At 29.5% G+C, this 23,107-nt stretch overlaps 1 protein-coding gene across 1 annotated transcript; it reads left to right on the top strand.

Annotated features, from left to right (window-relative positions):
* Positions 1–323: 323 nt before the first annotated feature.
* Positions 324–23,018, top strand: LOC109602662 (patched domain-containing protein 3). Its single transcript, XM_049967473.1, has 8 exons — positions 324–656; positions 15,420–15,693; positions 17,430–17,644; positions 19,023–19,204; positions 19,259–19,446; positions 19,504–19,662; positions 19,721–20,053; positions 20,959–23,018. The coding sequence occupies exons 2-8, from the start codon at positions 15,423–15,425 to the stop codon at positions 22,767–22,769; spliced, it is 3,159 nt and encodes a 1,052-aa protein (XP_049823430.1). The 5' UTR covers positions 324–656; positions 15,420–15,422; the 3' UTR covers positions 22,770–23,018.
* Positions 23,019–23,107: the final 89 nt, after the last annotated feature.

Consider the following 23,107-nt stretch of genomic DNA (forward strand, 5'->3'; position numbering starts at 1 on the left):
ACTATTAATGAAGATCTTTAATAAATTACCTTTGTTAGTATTTCATTCAATGTGTGTTTTGAATATGGGTATTATTACAGTTTGAATTGGATTGGAACAAGTATTTTTAACTTGATAAATGTCAATAAGCGCTTACAAAGAGTAATTGTGCATGTCACAATTATTAATTGTTAAACTGTGGCAAATTTTCTGGAAAAACCACATAACCTGTGCCCGTTCGAAAAATCCTCCCCTCACCCTATCGATATAAAGTCGAGAACTGTTCGATCCGGGTCCATCGAGAAGTTCCGTGGGTTCGAGCACGGTACTCGGCCGGTTGCGTTCCTCGTTATCAGCTTGCACACGCAGCCTGGAACCAAGAAGTTGACCAAGTGGGGCACTCAGCCAGTCGGAGCGCCGAAATCGACACGCCAGTCGGTCAGTCCGCGCTGCAGACCTCGACGAACGCACTCCAACGAAGAGATCGCGACAAGTGCACCTTAAAAAAAATAAAACAAGTAAGGCTCACCACGGAAGTACTGCGGGAGGTGCGAAATCAGTGCGCGGTCGATTTTTAAATACCAATTGTGAGTGGTGCAGTGGAGTGTTTTTAATTTTGGAATTTTTTCGATTTTTTTGGGTTTTGGGATCAGGAAGGACTTTTAAATTAGAATCAGGTTTGTACCAAAGTTTTTTATCTTTTACCAGTTTATTATGAAAAAAGGTATAAATATTGTTTTTGTGATTTAATTTGATTGAAAAAAATATTTAATAATACTTTTTATTAAAGATATTTATAAAAAAATTATATGTTTAATAAATTTTGTAAGAATAAATTTAATTTTTTAATTTCTAAAAAATGTAACTAATTTTTAATTTTTATTAATCATTTGAAATATATTTGTAATAAATATAAAATCAAACATTATTGGTTTAAGGGTGTAATCAATGTTGTAGCATATTAAATTAATTAATCTTATTAATTAAAGTTATAACAAGAAAATAATTTTAATATACCTAATTTCCTCGTTCAAATTTACATCAGTTTTGAAATGATAGATTTAATTTTATAAAAAAAAAACTTGCTCAGTTTAATATTTCACATAACCTATCCTAACTATAAATGGTCCAAAAAATCTTTGTATTGTTACTATCCTAATAAAAATAAAGATATATTATTTATAAAAATATTTAAAAAATTGTATTTATTTTAGCTTACTCTAAAAATGTTGCAATTATTCTAAAAATTATTAAATATTAAATAAATGTTATTAAAATTATTTAGACAAAATTATTTAATTATATACATTAATAAAATTTAGTTCCTTAGTTTATGGTTAAGGTTTAAGTCTGCCATAAATTTATATAGCACATTAAACAAACATTACTATTGCATATAAGTAAGAAAATATTGATTTTTTTAGTATTTTGTTTACAATATGAAAAATTATTTCACTTAAAAAAATTAAATATTTTTTATATATGGGTCTTTAAATTATTTAAGTCTAAGAAACATTTTTTTAGTCTTAAACATAATTTCGTCTTAAAAATAATTAGAAATTAAATTAAATTTCTTTTTCTAAATTAATTTAATTCAATGTAATTTGAATTAAAAGCAAGCAAAATATTAAATAATATTTTTTTTTATTTTATTTACAATAAATAAAAAATTATTATAAATAATTAAAAAAATATAAATTATAAAAATAAATTATTAAATTATTTTTTAAGACTAAGAAACACTTTTGAGTTCAATTATTTTATAGATTTTTCTTCATATCTTAAAATTAATTAGAAATAAATTAAAAATAAGTTAATTTAAATATTTCTTTAATAAATTTTTTATTGTTCATTTAATTCAATGTATAATATCCAATAAAATAATTATTTTTATTTATTTTACAATACAATAAATGTAATATTTATGCAAATTATTAGAAAATTATGAGCCTAAGAAACACACTGACTCAAAATATCAAAATTTTATAGTTTTTTTTTTTATTTTGTAGTAAATTAATTAGAAACAAATAAAAAATAAGTTAATTTAAATATTTCTTTAATAAATTTTTCATTGTTCATTTAATTTAATGAAGGCAAGAAAATTTAAATAAATATAATAATAATTATTATTTATTACAATACAATAAATTAAAAATTTTTTTTAAATAATTATTAAATTATTTTTTATTTGGGACTAAAAACTTTTACTTTTGACTCCAAATATCAGAATTTTAGTTTTTTTATTTTATCTTAAAATTTATTAGAAAAAAAATTATAAATAAATTAATTTAAATATTTTTTTAATACAGTAAATGAAATATTTATGCAAATTATTATTAGATTATTTTTTGTTTGGAACTAAAAACAATTTTGATTTTTTATCAGATTTTTAGTTTTTTTTTTTTAATTTTATCTTAAAATTAATTAAAAACAACTTCGTTAATTTATATTGAATTATTTTTTATTTAAGATTAAGAAACACATTTTTAGTTAGAATTTTATAAATATTTTTACTACATTAATCAGAAATTAAATTAAATTTTTCTTTAATATATATTTAATAATTTTTATTTACTATTTTAATTGTACTACATAATATAAACGGATATTGTTTGTCTAAAAATTTAAACCTTGATGTGCGCATGCTGACTGAATTTAATTAATTTAATTATTAAACAATACACAATTTGCAACTGCATATTTATTAATAATAGTTTACCATAAAGTCTTTACAGACGTGCAGTATAATTTTTAGGATTTTAATATGTAATAATTGCTTGAAACGGTGTAATATAAATTGTAATAAATTCTTGACATACAATATAACAATAAACAGGATCAATAACTATATAAAATATCAAATACAAATTTACCTACAAAAAGTTGTGTGTGGGATGTGTTACTGTGATAACAACTGAAATTCCCTTAAACTATTATTGTAATTATTATTGTGACATAAACATGCACACTTCCGCTATTTGATATTATTATAAATAAATTTTATAATTAAATAGTAATTAACTTAATTGTTGTATGAAATAAACAAATCTCTTTTGTCACATCTTCAAATAATAAGGAAACAATGAAATTATAAACTTTTCCTCTAATAATTAAAATTATACTTTTATAGAAGCCTTTATGGGTGTGAATTTGAATAAATTTAAGTGTTTCCAGTAAAAGTGAGCAATTGAAAATCGCACCATCCAACCTTTTACTTAAAATCTACGATTTCACACTTTCCGACCGCGTCACAGGTATTTTTAGAGGGGGGCCAACCTTCCACAAAAACACTTTTCAAAAACGGCGATGCGTGGTCGGACAATAAGATTCGAAAACGGGACACAATGGTAGTAGGTAGTCGAAACAGTTGGACCATCAAATCGGATGCGTAGTACCCATGACGGCCCGCGGCGCAATACTTACCTGACTCAAAGAATCCAACCTGTCTGAGTCACGGTTTGTGAAGCCGTGAGTCGGTAAGCTGAGCAGGAACGAAAATTTTCGAGAATCATCGGTATCGGTGTTAACGAGGATTGTTTGTTTGGTGTTATTGTGTTAAGCTTTCAAATTAAAACAATGCGGTGGCCAACAATAAACTTCACGGCATCCAGTTATGATTACCATCATTTTGAAGATTTACACGTCCATTATTTAATACCGAATTCGTTCCACTTAGTTGGAAACTGAGTGAAATTGTTTAATAGTCGTTAAATACGAATTAACCAATTTTAGTCACGCATAATTCCTTTAGTTAAGTTGGTGGAGTAAGACGTCTTCATCCGACGTTACCTTGCAACTTCCTTACATAACCTTAGTACGTTTTGGAACACGGTCTGCGCAACCGAAAGATCAAACGCCGACCAGAAAAGTCGGGTATATTCCTTACACGTTTGTAAACAATGCATTGTTTCACAAACACATCCACCTATAATGGAAAGTTGATTAAAAGTCTTGAACCATGTCAGCAAGGTTATTATTTTCACTATTACTGCAAACCAATAAATTGTATTATTTGTCGGACTATTCATTAGTCAAAAAACAGTTTCACTGCTTCTAATTATGATGATTGAACTACGCAAATTTTCAGTTCAATACAAAGGAATGAGTCAGTGAAAACTGTTTGTGTTTTCGCATGCCCAACCATGTTTATGTTGGGGAATAGAAATTAATTTATTTGTGCGTTTACAATAACACGAAAAGGTTTTTAGAAAACATCTCCGTACCCATTTAAAGTTCTGTTACGAAATGAGCCACTTTCAATTGTTAATACATTAAAAATACCTGAAGTGAACAAAGTTTTGGTAAATTCTCACGGTTATATAAATTAAAAATGGTACAACTTGAATAATACTTTAAACCAGTTGCTGTAATTACATAAATTTATAAAAAAAAGAGAATTATTTTCAAGAATTTTGAATTAAAAATTTACCGGTTCATTGAAAATTTGGTAAAAACTGAAGAAGTACGTACCACCTGGCAAACGTAATAATAATAGTTAAAAAACTTGTTATTTTTTGTTTTATTTTTATTTTACTTGTTTTATTACTGCTGAAATATTTGCTGGTTAAAATTCTTAACCCATGTAAAAATGACTCAGTGTTTGGTGAATATCAATTAGTGAAAAACTATTAGAAATTAAACATTCCTTCATCCATGTATACATTTATAATGATAATGATAATAATAATAATAATAGAAGAGAAAAAGGTACATTTTTTTCTTGAATAATAGTGAAAATTAAATTAATTAATTAAAATAATCATAAAAATCCACCAAAAATTAAAAATACCTAATTTAACACTAACAAAAATGAAAAAACATATTTTATTTGATAACTACTGAACCAATTACTTGTAAATTATATTTATAATACAAGGAAATTCACATGTAATTAATTAATTTCAAAAATTGAGAAAACTTAATTTATAATTATTTCAAATTATGAGAAAAGAAGAAGAGATTTTAGGTAAATTCTCACATTAAAATGAATGAAAAACATTAAAATTTAAATATTGCTTAACATTTTTTAGTATAAATATGTAAATTATATTTAAAATATAGGAAAGCTAACAAATTAATAATTAATTTAAAATATTTAGGATAATTCACTTATAACTTTTTTAAAATGACAAAAGAAGAAAAATAATTTTAAAAATTATATTTTATACTGATGTAAATATATTTTAAAATTAATTTAAACATCATTCAGTAAAGAAATGAGATTATGTTGCTAATATAATTTTCCCTTCAGTTTGTTTCCAATATTTAACAGAATTCTCACATTAAAATGAATTACAGTTTAAATAATATTTAAAATTAGTTATTACAAATACGTAAATTACATTTATAATACAAGATAATTTATATTTACAGTTATTAATTAATTTCAAAATTTAAGATGTCATAAGATTCTATCAGAAAGAAATAAAAGAAGAGAAAATATTCGAAAATCTTGCTTTATTTAAGTATTTCGTTTCAATAATACAATAATAAGTAATTCCTTGTTAAAATCGTTCAGTATAGAAAAGAGATTAAGTTGTTCATCAATTTGTTTCCAATTAGTTAACAAACTTTAGAGTTCTCACGGCAATATAGATTAAATATATCAGAATTTAATTAACTTTAAACCAGTCACCATAAATACTAACTACATTAAATTTAAATATAAAGTTGCTCCGTTCTTTCATTTGTCCCCAATTAGTTTCAGAACATAAACTGTAGAATATATAAGTCATTGATAAACAGGAACAAATAAAGTGAATCACACAATTATATTTACTCATAATCTACAAATTGTGATTTCAGTGAAATGTGTGCGTTGTAAACCTAACTCAAACAATTTTTAACGCCAACCCTATTGAATAGTTATGAACAACTTTCGATTGTCATGTCATTTCCTAGTTTAAAGAGATGTTTTGCTTTTATCTCGCATTAAAATTAAAGCAAACAACACGGATGTTTATTTATAAATTAATTAAGTTATAACTACTTCCGCGTACCGTATTTGTTTTATTAACGTCGACCGATTAAAACGTATCAACGTGCCGTTTATGTGATTGGCACATTTCTTCAAAATCAACCGTTAGGTAGCATCTCCTAAATACCACAAACTTGTTATCGATAGCAGAACAGATGCGACCGTGTGGCGATTTAAAACAATTTTTCAGTCGCATCATATACTCGTGAACTGGTAACGGATTGAGTGGTCGTATCTGTTGGGTAGATATGCGAAAAATTATGCCGGAGCACAGTTATTGAATGATCTTGTCGGACAAGTCGTGGCCAATGTAATATTATACTATTTTACAACTTTTAATAAGTGTTATCGGTTCGCGAAAGTTTACAGGTCAGGGTACTTTTTTATCGTGTGTTATCACACGTGCACAATTTGGGCAATTCTGATGTTAGTTCGGCAGCATGTGATGTACGCAACCTCTCGATTGCCCAAAGGAATTCGGTGTTAATGTACCAAATGTACCCCTTTCGGCACCGCCGTATAAATAGAACACAAAGAGAAGGAAGCACCGTTTAACTTACACCATTGTGATAAGATACGTGACATATCAACATGTTACAAAATATTTTGTGCTCACTTGTTTATAAACATATCTGACCCTATTCTAATTAATGAATACTTAAAAATAAATTGTTTCTTGCGTTTGTTGATTTTCACATCCGACGATTAGCGGTGCTTATCTTGGACTTGCCGGATTAATTGGTAATTGCGACGATGAATTGTTTGTCTTCTTTAAGGCAGATGTTGTGGGGCAATTCTTTATTGGATATTTTGGGGAAAGACTAACAAACAAACCTATAAATAATAATTTTGATTTTCATTTTTGTGGGTCAAATAACAACAACGATAACAATTTAATACGATATTTACTTAAGCCATTAATTTATAAAATTCCATATTTCCTTGTCCTTCAAACATTTTATGTTTATTACCACGAGTTTTCTCCTTTTCTTTTACGTATCCCGGAGCAAATTAAAGTCTGAAGATCGACTGAACAAAAAACAAGACAATGCTCCGTTCCAATGAAGCCACATGCTTTATTTCATTAACGCTCTTTCATCTAGGCAATACAAAAATTAATTTAGGGTAATCACTAATGGTCCGTCTAATAGTCGTTCCGAATACAACAATGGGAGCAGAATTAGGTTACCGACATAAACAGTTGTTGCAGAGTCGAGTTCCCTTTCCTTTTCATTGGAACAAAAACGTGTTCCTACAGCGTGATAATTGGTGTTTGCGGTGAATGTTAGTTAGTTAATAAATAGTTTAAAAAAAAATGTTGCAGCACATAAATCTACATATCATAAAATAATAGCGGTAACTTTATGATAGCTTAATAATAACGTTATAATTGATGTATATTTGTAATTGGTTATGTAAGGTGAGGAGATTGGCACCGGAAGTGTTAACAATCGAGATTTGATGCAATGTAACAATTGTATAACGAAAAAGTTGGTGGGACAATTTGGCTGTCATTAGAAGAATCTCGAGTTACCCTTAAACAATTACAACAACTGTTGTTTCTGCCTCTGGTCTTAATTATATTTCTTTGTTTTATAAAAACACCTTAAGTAGTTTGTAAGTGTTAACGAAACAATCAAGATTTGATGCAATGTAATAATTTTATAATAAAAAAGCTAATAGGTCAATTTAATTGGCATTTAGTTACCCTTAGACCGTTTCAGCAACAGTTGTTTCTTCCTCTGTTTAACCTTCAGTATATTTCTTTGTTTTAAACACTGCTTTTAATAGTTTGCAAATGTTAACAAAATAGTCGATTTTGATGCAATGCAACAAATGTAGAATAAAAAAGCTGACTGGTCAATTTGACTGTCATTTAGTTGCCCTTAGATAATTTCTGTAACCATTGTTACTTATTCTGTTTGCTTATCATTATACATTTTTTTAACAAAACTTTTAATAATTAAGTGTTAAGAAAACAGTCAAGATTTGATGCAATGTAACAATTTTATAACAAAAATGCTGATAAGTCAATTTACTGTCATTTAGTTAACTTTAGACAATTTCAGTAACGATTGTTTCTTCCTCAGTTTGGCTCTTCATTTGCTTTAATAGATTATAAATGTTAATGAAACAGTTTAGATTTGATGCAATACAACATATGTAGAATATGTAGAATATAAAAGCTAACTGGTCAATTTGAAGGTTATTTAGTTACCCTTAGATGATTTCAGGAATCATTCTTTCTTTCTCTAATTACTCATCATTATAATTTTTTTACAAAACTTTTAATAGTTTGCAAGTGTTAAGGAAACATTCAAGATTTGATGCAATGTAACAATTTTATAACAAAAAAGCTGTTAGATCAATTTGACTGTCATTTAGTTACCCCTAGACAATTTTAGTATCTATCTTCCTCACTTTAATTGGTCCTCATTGAATTTCTTTGTCTCCAACAACACATTCAACAGCTTGTAACTTGTAAAAGTATATTTATTACACAATTTTAATTTCCTTCTTTCCCACTGAAACAGAACATGCGCGAAGTATTGCAAATTAGAAACCGATTACAAGCATTTTACAACAAATCCTGTGTTAGTTAATTGTATAATTAAATGTTTACCGGGTTAATAAGCTTTCAATGGCCAAGAATGGACGTTTCAACTTTATTACAGTACATTATTTATTAATATTTTAATATTTATTGTTATTTAAATAACGCTCTGCTGTATTTATCTTGAGATAGAGTTATTTACATTCAATTACGTTTACACAACCTTGCCATATTACAACTGTAATATATTCTAACGTTTGTTTTTTTTTTCATGGAAAATGTATTTTTCTGAGACACTTTCAAATACTGGATTAATTGAATATAAAACAAGCGATTGTTTCGTAATGCAAATTAAAAAAAAAATTGTTGCAAGGTTATTTTACCACGCAGGGTATTGAAAGGCTGTGCCTAATGGCAAATACCATGTATTTGCTATTTAGTTTGTTTCAAACACATAAATTGAAATGACTCAATATACAGAGATTGTGCTATTGATATAAAAGCAAATATATGTGTGCATATGTGTATTAAACAAAATATGAGTCAATTTAATATTAATTATATGTTTAGAGGTTTCAGTTATTTTTAAAAATTAGTAACATCATGGTTTTTAATACAAAAATTGCTATCTATATTTTAATTTTATTTTGTTTATTAGTTATTAATGCATTTATATTAAATATAATAACATAATGATGTTATGTCTTACTTTTGGCTTAGATAAAGAAAATTCCTTGAAATTTCGTAAAAATCCCTAAATTATTATAATTACTATTAATAATAAAGAATTAAAATATGTAATAATTTTTTAATGATTTGAGGCTTTTCTAGAAATTTTTTTTATTTTTAATAAAATTATTATAAAACATTAATTAAATAATTAATTCATATAAAAAATTAATTAACAGCAATTTGGAATTTTATGTGTTTTTAACTGTTATTAGTTTTGTTTATGAGTTTTAATTTAATATTTAAATTAAACATAGTAACGTTATTAATTGTGTTAGAACATCTATTATCCTACTTTACAAAAAGTAATAAGAAAGTTTTTAATATTTGTAAAATATCTTCATAATTTTAGTGTTAATAATATATAATTACTATTTTAAAATGATTTTTAAATTTTTATTTTTTTAATTTGTGGAAAATTAAAAAAAATATATGCGAAAGATAATCAATTTAAGATTTTTAAATTTAGATTTCCATGAAATTTAATATAATTTAAGATAATTTTAAATTAAAAAATGTCAAACGATACATACTGCAAATTGAAATTTTAATTGATTCACTGTTTATTGTTGTATTTTGTATATAGGTTTTAATATAATTTTTAAATTAAACGTGATGTCGAATTGTTAGAAAAACTCTTATCTTACTTTAGATAAATAATAATAATTAATTTAAAATGAAAATAAAATATATGCTTTGTATTTTTTTAATTTTTATAAAAAATTACAAATTCTAATTTATAATTTTAAATTTCTTGGAAATTTGGTAACAAATTGTCATGAAAATTTTTACCCTACTTTAGACAAATAATAATTAATGTAAAATGATTTTATATATATTTTTTTATTTGTGGAGAAATTTGTTTTCTATAAAAAATACGAAATACAATTAAATATTATTCCAATTTATAATTTAAAATTTCCTGAAAATTTATAAGATAATCATTTTTAATAAAAATATGTAAAACAATAACTAATTAATTAATTAAATCTTTTTAAATTTTTTTTACGGTTTGTAAATTATATATGGCAAAATATCAATGTTGATATTTGATTTATTAAAAAGAAAATGTATCGTATAAGATAAAATTTTCGGTTGCTTATCCGACGTAATTTTGATGAACTTCATGGTCTGTCGTCGTAAAAGGTGATAAAACCACTTACTATGAAATTTCAAGCGCATTTCGTGACTAACCAACCTATAATTATGGCACTGATAAACCAAAATGATACACCTAGAACACACTAATGATATTCATATGCTCGATGTCCGTACAGTTAGTCCGGAATTTATAGAGCATCCAGAGTTACCGCAACTATGGTACACACAGTCGAAACATTAAAATGCAAACTTGCCACAATAACATTCAGTTATCGGGAAATGAGCTGTATAAATAATCACAGAAAATAAAAGGTGAACCGAAGTTTGCCTAACTGTAAGTAATCACAGATGTTTCTCCATTATACCCATTTCCCTGCCGTCAATACCATTGGTGAGAAGCTGCATGCAAAAACTGCAATTTTTTCATCCGACGGTATCGTTTAAGAAATCGCGGCTCTTATAATAAATCATTGTTTGCTCGTAGTAATTTAACCATTATTTTAAATTGCTAATGTAATACAATAAAGGCCGGACCGTTATAATATGTTTTGATATCATTTAATTAGCTCGAACGTTAAAAGACTGAATGAAATGATGACTACTGCAATTGGAAAAACTTCCTGCGAGCATGTACCAGAAGTTTATTCAACTCGGTCGCTGAATGGCGCAAGAGTGTGCGTACACAATTAGAAAATACGCATACGTGCCCGGTGGAAAATAGCAGGACGCCGGATTTAGACGTTTTTCATTCGAACACACAAAGTATCTGTTGGTGCAGTTTGAATCAGTGTTATTATTAATTTATCGGTCGAGTGAAATCATAACTAGGAGGTCCAAATAAAAAAATATAAACTACCACTTAATAAGTCCTTATATTGAGTCTGTTGATATAATAAGTTATGTTAATACAATAAGTTGGTACGTGAGCCTAATTGGTAATGAATAATTACCTTGCTTTATTGCACCATTGTCGAGTGTAATGAGGTCTTACGACCTTCAATTTTCGTAATTTGATTCTTTTGATTTGTAAATTTATTTGTATTTTTACATTAAAAATGCTAACAATTAACAATTGTTTAAAGGTTAATAAACGAAATACATAAATTATTCGTGTATGTTCAAAAAATATCCAAATTTCTACCAATATATTAAAAACATGTATTTTTGTTGTTTAAAAGGTTAACTTTAATAGTAGTGTTAATAATTTAAAAGTTACCCAATTAAAAACTTGTGTCTGTTCATTTTTTTTAAGTTATAAGTTGTAAACTTCAAATTCTGACATATAAATTGTATGTTAAAGTAATAAGTTAAGATTTAAGATTTCATAAGATTATCAAAAATTAATGTGTCTATTTTATTGTGAAATTTGGTGTAAATTTAATAGATAATTTAATTTTTATATAAAAAACGTTCCAATCAATATTTTTCATTTTTTAGTTAGGTTAGGTTAGGTTATAATATAGAAGACCTCTATCGGAAAATATGGAAAATATCTTTAAAGCTTTCAAAAAGTTTTTTATTGTCTATTTTTTAAAGTTATAAGTTATAAGATTATAAAAAAGTTTTATGTCCATTTTATTGTGAATTATAGTATGTATCCATTTTGGTTTATGTTAAATTTAACAGATAATATAATTTTTATTGAAAAAAATATTCAAATCAATGGTTCTCATTTTTTAGTTAGGTTAGGTTATGTTATACCACAATAGAGAAGAGATTTTTAAGACTTTCATAAAGTTTTTTATTATCTTTTTACCTATTATTCATTATACATAGATTATTAACAAAAAATACAGCGACTTTTATCTGTATCATATTGATAAAGATTTGCAAAATCTTGTTTAGTTTATATATGTAATCCAGACTTAAATAATATATAAATAACATATTTATAATTAAATAATATATTTATATATATTTTATTTTTTATTGTAAAAATGTTCTAATCAATGGTTTTCATTTTTTTGTTAGGTTAAGTTAGGTTATAATATATTTCGGATGAAATTTTTAAGGCTTTCATAAAGTTTTTTATTGTCTATCTTTTAACCTATTATTCGTTATAATTGGATTATTAACAAAAAAAATTACAGAGACATATTTATCTGTTCGTTTATATTATATTGATAAATTAAGTTGATTTTTTAAATCTAGTTTAGTTTATATATAATCCGGGCTGAAATAATATATAAATAATATATTTATAATTAAATAACATATTTAATTTAAAATAATTCATGTTTGTCACATTTTATAAGCTGTAAGTTGTAAGTTAAAGCTATAAGATTATAAATAATTAATGTGTCCATTTTATAGTGATATTTGATATGTATTCATTTTGATCGATTTTAAATTTCTCAGATAATTTAATTCTAATAAATTTTTAGTTAGATTATGTTAGATTATGTTAGGTTATATTGGTATATGTTAATATAGAAGACCTCTATCGGATGATATGGAAAATATTTTTAAGGTTTTCATAAAGTTTTTTATTGTCTATCTTTTAATCAATTATTCATTATAATTAACATTAACAAAAAAATTACAGGGAGGTTTTTATTAATATAATATATTAAATAATATTGATAATTTAAGTTGATTTGTTAAATCTAGTTTAATTTATATATAATCCGGAACTAAATATTTAATATATATAATTCAAAATGATAGAGTAAATAGATGTATTCAATAAAATACAACAAATTTAATTCTTTGCTTCACACATGTCTTTGAAAAACAGCTAATTATTCCACAATCAGGATTTATAACGTTCCTATCACAAATAATTGCATAAATTTGCGTAGGAAAACAGATTAATTGGGTTAGTACAATTCTGAAGGAATTGAGGTCATTTTTTCTAACAAAAGAAAGAGACAACAATTCTTTAAACAATTGTGAAATAACCTGTTGATAAATTAATTTATCTAAATTACACTTTCTATATTATAAGTACCAGTCGCGTGAAAATTACCAAAATATTCGTTTAATTTTTTTTTGTACTTTCATAAATTATTTTATAGGCGAAAGAAACAAACCAAATGACATTGTTAACGACTATAACTTGATTAATTATGCACATTTCCCATTATTTATCAGCTTTCACTAAAATATCTTGGGTTTACTGAAAACGTCTCGTTATCGAAATTATCGAACGTGTACTTAAGTCGTCATTAAGAAATAATCAACTGGGTATTATACATTCGGTCGACAAAAAATTACGAAATAAGTTGCGAAAAACGTTACGCACAACTTACCGGCGACGACATTGTTACACATTAATTAATAAGCCGCAGATCGTGAGGCACTTTGCCCAACTTGTTCGATTTGTACATGCAAAATACAATTCGTGAAAAATCCAATCGGACACGGTTTCGAATTGAAATTGCTGCGACCAACCCCAACGAGAACAAAAGTGGTTCCCCATCGCGTCGATCGTTGAAGTCACCAGCTTCGATCGATCGTTTTTCGATTCGTCAAACCGCCTTCCGAGTTTGCGGTTCGGCTACGGCTTGTTTGTGGGTCACGTTTGCGAAATACACCTCCTAATGGTGCGGGTCACGTTAGAAACTCGCAATTAAACCGCCGACTTTTAATGACAAAATTGCCGACACCGTCGTGCATTTCCTCCGTCCTCCGGAAGCAAGATGGATGCGACACCGGGTCTTCACCCATCACATTTTGAGTCTGTGTGTGAACCTTGCATAAAAGCACGTGGCCTTAAACATGTAAGCCCAATTAATATTCCTGAAGCACTCACTGATCGTGTTTTACGTCAATTCGGTTCGATAATCCGACGGGATTATGTAAGTGGCTGCATCGGTAAACAATTAATAAATAATACAAGTGAAAATTGTTTAATAGGATATTATGTAAGGAAAAATTGTTGGTTTGTGGCTATCAGATATGTGATCAATGAAATTATATGTTTTGGCGATTCAATGAAATATACTTTCTACATAATGATAATTATGGACTTCTGAGTATGTTGCAAATATCCTTAAAACTGACGTTTTTTTTTGAGCCAATTATAAATTAATACCTAATTAACGGCCTGCAGGAATTTAATATGTTGCGATTAAAGGCAGTTTATATAATTTTGATGCGGTCGACGTCTGTTGAAATAAGGTGGTACTGCAGCAGAATTTCTAATTTTGACGAAGGTAGACCTTCTTTAAACCTAATTCTAATTGCCACAAGGTTTTTGTTCATCAGAAATAAATATTAATTAACTCAATTCTTAAATTAAACATTGATTATCGTATGTTCCAAAGGTCCAAAGAGATTTAAATTATCAGCCTTATCACAGTTACTTCGCAGTGCGCAAAAAATCCTTGGATAATCTAGGTGAAGTTAATTAAATCAACGTCCATGCACATGGAAACTGGTAGTTATTAAATTATTTTAGCGCCGCCTATTACTATCTGCGATTATAGCACTCCGCCGACAATAACGTCGATAAAATCGCAAGCCTTAATAGTGCTAGAACCTGCTATTATATCATTATTAAAGGAACAAATGAGGCGAATAATCTCCGACACTCCGTCTTACAGTTGATGCTGGACTCGTTGGACAAGTTGTGCGAACATTTTTGGAGTCCAGCCCCGGGCTTTAGGTTACCAGAACGGCCACACTAAAAGAGCACGCATGCCCTTAAGATGATTTTTTATTTTAACAACAAAAAACCTGTAAAACCTTGTAGGATTTCCAAATTTCGAATTTGCTAATTACTTCATTTACAACGTGGTTGATTAATAAGTCCAAGCACAACATTGTGACAACACATGTATCCATATAAAGTTACTCGAAGGAGTTGATGCAATTCGTTCTTCGTACGCGCCCCTGACCGAGAAATGTCAAACCGAAACACAAAGGTGTCCGTTAGAAAGATTTTTACACATGTACCCGTCAATATTTGGATCCGTTTTCGCGAAGGTAAACCGCAGTAAGTTCATTGGCATCGAATTGCATAATATTTTGAACCATAGAAAACGAATAAGTCATTCGACAGGTTGTTTACCTGACCGACTTGCAAAATTACTCTTTGGGCGATAAAAGTAGTACTTATTGTGTTGTTTGTTGCAGAAAATGGGTCTCAAAATCGTCGATTATTGGCTCAACAGATCCTTTTACAAGTTGGGACTCATCGTTGGTAAATACCCGGGGTACTTTCTGATCGTACCGATCCTCCTCACACTTTTGGGAATGACTGGGTATCAAAGGCTGCACAACAACATCGATCCCGAGTACCTGTTCAGTCCCATAAATGGCGAAGGGAAATACGAACGAGCTGTGGTGGAGGAGTTCTTCAAAGTTAACTACAGCGAAAAGTTTAACGTTGCCAGGATTACAAGAGCAGGTAAGAAATTTAATTGCAGGACCTAGCAGGTATTTTTTCTTCATTTTATAATAACTATATTGGATATATTTAGTTTAGCGAAACTCCTTTTAAGGTGGAAGCTATGTCTTTCTTTTTCAATATAAACTTAAATAATTGGATGTATTATTTAATAACATTAAGAGGACAAAACCTCTTTGAATAGTTCTAATCTTTTATAGAGATTTAAAAGTTAAATTAATAATAAAAATTTGATTTATTTGAAAAAGAGATATTTTTTTTATTTTGTGATAACTATATTGGATCTATTTAGTTTTGTGAAACTTTTTTTAAGGTAGAAGCTATGCCTTTCTTTTCCAATATAAACTTAAATAATTGGATGTATTATTTAATAACATTAAAATGACAAGACCTCTTTGAATAATTCTAATCTTTTAAAGAAATTTAAAAATTAAATTAATAATAAAAATTTGATTTATCTGAAAAAGAAATATATTTTTTTATTTTGTAATAACTATATTGGATCTATTTATAATAGTTTTTTGAAACTTTTTTTAAGGTAGAAGCTGTGTCTTCCTTTTCCAATATAAACTTAAATAATTGGATGTATTACTTAATAACATTAAGATGACAAGACCTTTTTGAATAATTCTAATCTTTTAAAGAAATTTAAAAATTAAATTAATAATAAAAATTTGATTAATATGAAAAAAGAGATACATTTTTTTTATTTTGTAATAACTATATTGAATCTATAAGAATTTCTATTCATTATTTAATAACATTAAGGTGAAAATACCTCTTTGAATACTTCTAATCTTTTAAAGAGATTCAAAAACTGATTTGATATATTAAAAATTTGATTTAACTGTAAAAGAGGTATTTTTTCCTTTATTTTGTAATAACTGTATTAGATCTATTTAGTTTTGTGAAACTTTTTTTAAGGTGGAAGCTATGTCCTTTTCCAATATAAATTTAAATGTTTGGAAGTATTTCTATTCATTATTTAAGAAAATCAAGGTGACAATACCTCTTTGAATACTTCTAATCTTTTAAAGAGATTCATAAATTGATTTGATATAATAAAAATTTGATTTATCTATAAGAGAGGTATTTTTTTTATTTTGTAATAACTATATTGGATCTATTTAGTCTAGTGAAACTTCTTTTGAGGTAGAAGCTATGTCTTCCTTTTCCAATATAAATTTAAATAAATGTAAAGTATTTCCATCCATTATTTATTAACATTAAGGTGTTTAGCCTTTTTGAATACTTCTAATCTTTTGAAGACGTCGTGTGGAAGAAAATGTTTTATGTAAATTTTGACTAACTGTGTCTGGATCGTTATATCGAAAGCCCAAGAACATAAATTTCTCGAGAAAAACGAGAACTATTTCGCATAGCAGCTTAGAAATTCAAAAGAGTGACATGCTTTATGTGCTGATTTAAATAATATTGCATAAAATTATCACTTTTGTTAGGCTTTCTTCTATATTTTTTTAAGATTGAAGTACACCAGTAATAATATACATGTTTGTGCCACTTACCTTATTTTGTTATATTGAGATGCATTCCTCAACCTTATTGACCTTTCACAGTTCATGATTGATTTCATAATGAAACATAGATTAAAATCAAAATTGCCTAAAGAGTGAAAGTGGGTGCCAAGGTATTAATTATTTAATCATGAATGGGCTCAATTTATGATTTGCCTCATAAAAGTCACCACTGTATCATCACAATTTATCACGTTATAGGGCGATTTGGAAGGGTCATCCTGACGAGCAAGGACGGCGACAGGAACATGCTGCGCGCCGACGTATGGAAGGAACTGCGCCTTTTGGACGGGCTGATCCAAAACATGACAGTTTACCACAACGAAGAGTACTACACCTACAAAGAAATTTGTGCCAAATGGATGACGGAATGCTTCCAGAACGACATCCTCAACTTAGACTACATCATCGACGAGGTGAGTTCAAAAATTGCAGCCGACAATGATGAATGACCGTGTCTCGCACGCCAAATAAAGTCAAAACAAACAAGACGGCGGTGTGAAAGTGGAGATGCATCTTTTCCGCGGTGACCCTGATCTCCGTTTAAACAGTGGGTCAAATGCTTGGGATGCGTTTTCTCACAAGAAACGCGACATTTGAACCGCGAACGATTTGTGCTTAAAAATTCTGGGTAAAAGTGCCGCGATGGAAAGCGAAAATAGGAACGATATCGATTAGATTCAAGGTTACAAGCAAACTGGCGCGATCGTGCGTCGTTTTTGTTTTAATTTCATTGTTTTCCACGGATTATTGTTTGATTAATCGTGGGAGATAGAAACTTCTGATATTGTTGTTTAATTTGGATAACGATTAGAAATTCAACTAATTGATTGGAGGAATGTAGGGTACCCCGTTTCTCATTTGATGGCGCATCAGCTGCTTATCTTCCTTAACTACAATGTAGATATAAAACTTCCTGTTAGACTTAACGAACGGACTCTATAATTTTAAAAATCAGCTGGGCATAAAGTATTGTAAAGTACTTGTTGCCTGTTTGGTGAAAGCTGAGCAAAATAAAAGTGGTTGATGCACGATTTTAGACAAACATTAGTACGCACCTAATGAGGTGTAAAAGTAGAATAAATTTGGATTTATAAACAAACAAAGCAATATCACCCATTGATGAATACATTTTTGAGGTCTTTATATCTAAGAGAAAATGTTTTATTGTCTTGGATGTAGCTTAAGCAAATACTTGAGTACAAGTATTAGAAATCTGGAAAAACTAATACCTCAGATATTCTAATGATGCTATTAAGTAACCATTTTCTAATTGGCTAATAATATTTAATACTTCAGCATTTCCTCCATGTGATTGTACCATTGTGTAGAACTGGAAAGTGTTATTTGGAAATAAGGTTAATTTATAGGTACTAAATGAACAATGAAGCACATGTGGTAAATGGGAAAATTATTGATGCTCAAACAATAGTAAAAATGTTAGCCCAATTGCATTTTAAACGTTTTCAGATGATTATTCTCACTTTTATTGTAATCATTAAAAAAATACAAATCTCAGTTTTAAAAAATATTCATTATCTACAACAATGAGTTTATTTTTATTTAATACTTTTTGTTACCTTCGGGAAGTAACTTTTACATTGCACCAGTTAATTAATTTTTTTGTTGTTTGGTATAGAATCTGCGAGGAAAACCATGTTTAATTATCTGCCTCAGATACAAAAAATTGTTCACGGTACTGCGGTCTTTTAGTAATTATCTAGTTGACAGTTAGCTTTCCATCGCAAATTGAATTGAACTTTTGAATTATTAATTGAATTCCTTCTCCTTCAGGTTGAAGCCAAAACGATAAACCTCACGTTCCCTCTAATGTTTAATCCCGTTACTTGGGATGCCCACGCCTTCCCAGTTTTCTTTGGAGGCACCGAAGTCAGTGAAGATGGCCTCATTATTAGCGTGCCATCAGTTCAATTGGTGTATTTTGGCAATGCTGATAGCAAAAAATTGGACGAGCTGTAAGTGGCACATCATTTAACATAATTGTTTGAATACTAATTTATTATTGTTAGTGGAGCAGCTTGGGAGGACGCCTTTTTGGATTTGATAGAAGACGTACAAGACAAACAGAACATATTCAAGCACATAAGGATTGCCAGGTTTGCTTCCAGAACTTTAGATCACGAACTCGAGAAAAATACAAAATCTGTTGTGCCTTATTTCACCTCCACCTTCATTATAATGGCTGCATTTTCAGTGGGTAAGTTACTAAAATTGGTCTAAAAGACACCTAGTTACATTATGGTTATTATTACAGTTACTTGTATGATGACTGATTGGGTAAGATCTAAACCATGGCTTGGACTCCTTGGCAATTTGAGTGCTGCCATGGCCACCCTATGTGCCTTTGGTGTTTGCATGTACGCAGGTGTCGATTTCATTGGTATAAATCTAGCTGCACCATTCTTGATGATAGGTAAGTCACTTAATAAAAACCGCCTTTGTTTTAATTCTCACACAACAAAATTATTTAGGAATCGGTATCGACGACACCTTTGTAATGTTGGCCGCATGGAGGAGAACATCAATAAAGCAACCTGTTCCGGAACGAATGGCCCAGATGTTGAGCGAAGCTGCCGTATCCATCACTATAACATCAGTGACAGATTTCTTCAGTTTTTGGATCGGTATTTTCAGCCCGTTCCCATCTGTAACTATCTTCTGCATATACTCCGGAGCTGCCACTTGTCTGCTCTTTATTTGGCATCTGACTTTCTTCGCCGCCTGCGTTGCCATTTCCGGCTATTGCGAGGAAAAAAATCTTCATTCCGTGTTCTGCTTTAAAGTTCAGCCCTTGTCGAAATCATGTAAGTAACGTGTAGTGTAACTTATGACGAAATTGGAAAAAATATGTTAATTTTGTACTACTTTTAATACAACAAATATGATCAAACTATATTCATTATATTTTAAGAGTAATCGCCTATTACATAATTCTAGTAGGTTTCTACCCTTCCGGCTTTTACAAACTCCTAGTGTTATATCACTGAATTAAATTCAGAAATACAAAACTAATATTAAAGTGACAGGAAGCATAACATTTAATGTATAAATAAAACAACTGTTTCAGACTTAAAGGAAGAAGTAATACGCACTCCTAAAACCTCTTTAAAGAAATTGCACTTTTAATTTGGGTCACAATTAAGTTAATCTTGGACGCCGTTAAATAGTTTCTATTTAATTAAATGGTTAGTTTGCAGTTCAAGTGAAGATGAAAGTGTTGGTCGATGCATGATTGATCGACATGCGCATTAATTAATCAAGTAGGAAGTATCTATTAGCTTTAACGCAAATAACAGGAAAAAACACACCAGAAATACATGTTAAACTAAAGCATGTAATTTGTGCAGAAATCCTGAGGCTAATGGTATATCAACAGTAAATAATTATTGCCCGACCTTGACAATAAATACTTCGGAAATGCATTTTCATATAATGATGGCCACTTACAGTGCATTTAATGGAGGATAAGAACCGGAATGCGAGATGTTATATAACCCGTGTCACACAAAACCAATACATCGTGAACTAACACACGAACCTACAAATACTTTCACCGGTTTTTGTTGCTCTTAATCGCATTAGTGCTATTGTTCTGTAGATTACCTATATGTTACTGCACCTGACTATAAATGAATGAACAGCTTTATTTGTACTCATTCACAATGACAGAAATTTTGTTATGTGTATTTAAAATTGTTTTTTTTTATAGATGACAGATGTTGGCTCTACAGGGTCTTCTGCTCTGGAGGTGTTGATCCCGACGATGTGGACAATCCCATCGATAACAGAGAGCATGGATTCATGGTATTTTTCCGAGATTATTTTGCTGCTTGCATCAACAATGGTTGCTTCAAAGTCATCGTTATCTTGGCCTTCGGCGTTTATCTTCTGGGAGCCGGATATGGGATGACCCAAATAGAAGAAGGTTTGGAAAGGAGAAAGGTGGCCAAAAATGATTCATACGCCATCGAATTCTTCGACAGGGAAGACGACTACTACAGAGAATTTCCATACAGGATCCAGGTCGTGATAGCAGGAAACTACGATTATTCTGACCCGAAAATACAGCAACAAGTGGAGAACTTAACTCAGACCTTTGAAAACACATCCTACATCTCTAACGGACTATACACGGAATCCTGGCTCAGAAGTTTCCTCCAGTACGCAGAAAGGAACCAGGACTACCTAAACATATCGGTTAATACCAAAAAGGACTTCATTAAAACACTGAAGGAACTTTGGTTGACACCTACGAGTCCATTTGGCTTAGACGTTAAATTTGATGAAAAAGGAGAAAACATAATTGGTATGAGATACCTGATACAAGCTGTGAATATTTCTGGTACAGAACACGAAAAAGAGATGGTCAGGGCTATACGGAAGATATGTGCGGATTCACCTTTAAATGCCACAGTTTTCCATCCATACTTCGTATTCTTCGACCAGTTCGAATTAGTTAGGCCACTTTCAATTCAAAACATGTTAATTGGAGCTGTAATTATGATGATTGTGTCCTTCATTTTCATACCCAACTTCTTGTGTTCAATATGGGTGGCGTTCAGCATCATTTCAATAGAAGCAGGAGTGGTAGGGTACATGGCGTTGTGGCATGTTAATTTGGATTCAATTTCCATGATTAACCTTATTATGTGTATAGGATTTAGTGTCGATTTCACAGCTCACATTTGCTATGCTTACATGTCTTCCACAGCTAAGACTCCAGATGAAAGGGTGAAAGAAGCATTGTACGCATTGGGATTACCTATTTTCCAAGGATCAGTTAGTACCATCTTAGGAATGATTGCCCTACTATTGGCTAATAATTATATTTTCTCCGTATTCTTCAAAATGGTGTTCCTGGTTGTCTTTTGTGGAGCTATGCACGGATTGTTCTTACTGCCAGTTCTTCTGTCATTATTTGGACCAGGATGTTGCTCTAGAACTGATCCTGATGAAGAGATCAAAATGTCCAACGTGGAAAAAGCTTTGCCACATCCGTATTGCATTCCGCACCCTCAGTTTACTTTAAATGGCAGCAATTTAGGCAACGCTCTTAAGAATCAGGCTGTGCCGAGTATCGAAAGATACAACAAGAAACCTTTTAAAACTTTTACTGATGTTGACAAGGATTTGGGACTTGGAACGTCTGAAGAAAATTCAAGTGAAAGTTCGAGCAATTCCCAAAAGAAACAACCAGTAGACGACACTTTAGACAAAAGATACAGGGAAGCATGGAGAAGAAACTCAGACATGACCATCAGTGAATTCCACACAAACCAGGTGTTAGACATATTCGGCCACGATTCGGAGATGGAATATTATAAACAAAGGGAAAGGAACAGAGCCGGAAGGCAATATGAAACACACGCCCCCGATTATGATGTCCGACCGAGGTACGCAGAAAGGAACAGAAGGCGGTATTCACCGCCGGAACCTAGGTTCCCACCACACATGATCGCAAGATCGAATTCTTACCACAACATACATCCTAGGTATATAAAGGAATCGAGATTTCCGTAACATCCGGTTATAATTTAGGTGCATTTTTTTGTTAATTATTAATAATGACAACAGTTGTTTAAAATCGTGTGATAGACTCTCACTAAGTGGACTGATTGTAATAATGGAGAACCTATTTTTGTACATCAAACGAGATTTTTGCTCAATGTGTTTTTTGTATCCTACGCGATATATAAGATTTGTACAGACTTAGATTAATCATATTTTGTAAATTATAATAATAATAAATTAATAAATTATTTTATATAATTTGGTTCTTATTTATTTATACACTAAGACCTTCGATAATTTATAAGAAAAAAAATAGATTAGAAATGTCTAATTAATGAGAATAAGGA

Source organism: Aethina tumida, chromosome 5, assembly GCF_024364675.1.
Source record: "Aethina tumida isolate Nest 87 chromosome 5, icAetTumi1.1, whole genome shotgun sequence".
Taxonomy (NCBI): Eukaryota; Metazoa; Arthropoda; class Insecta; order Coleoptera; family Nitidulidae; genus Aethina; species Aethina tumida.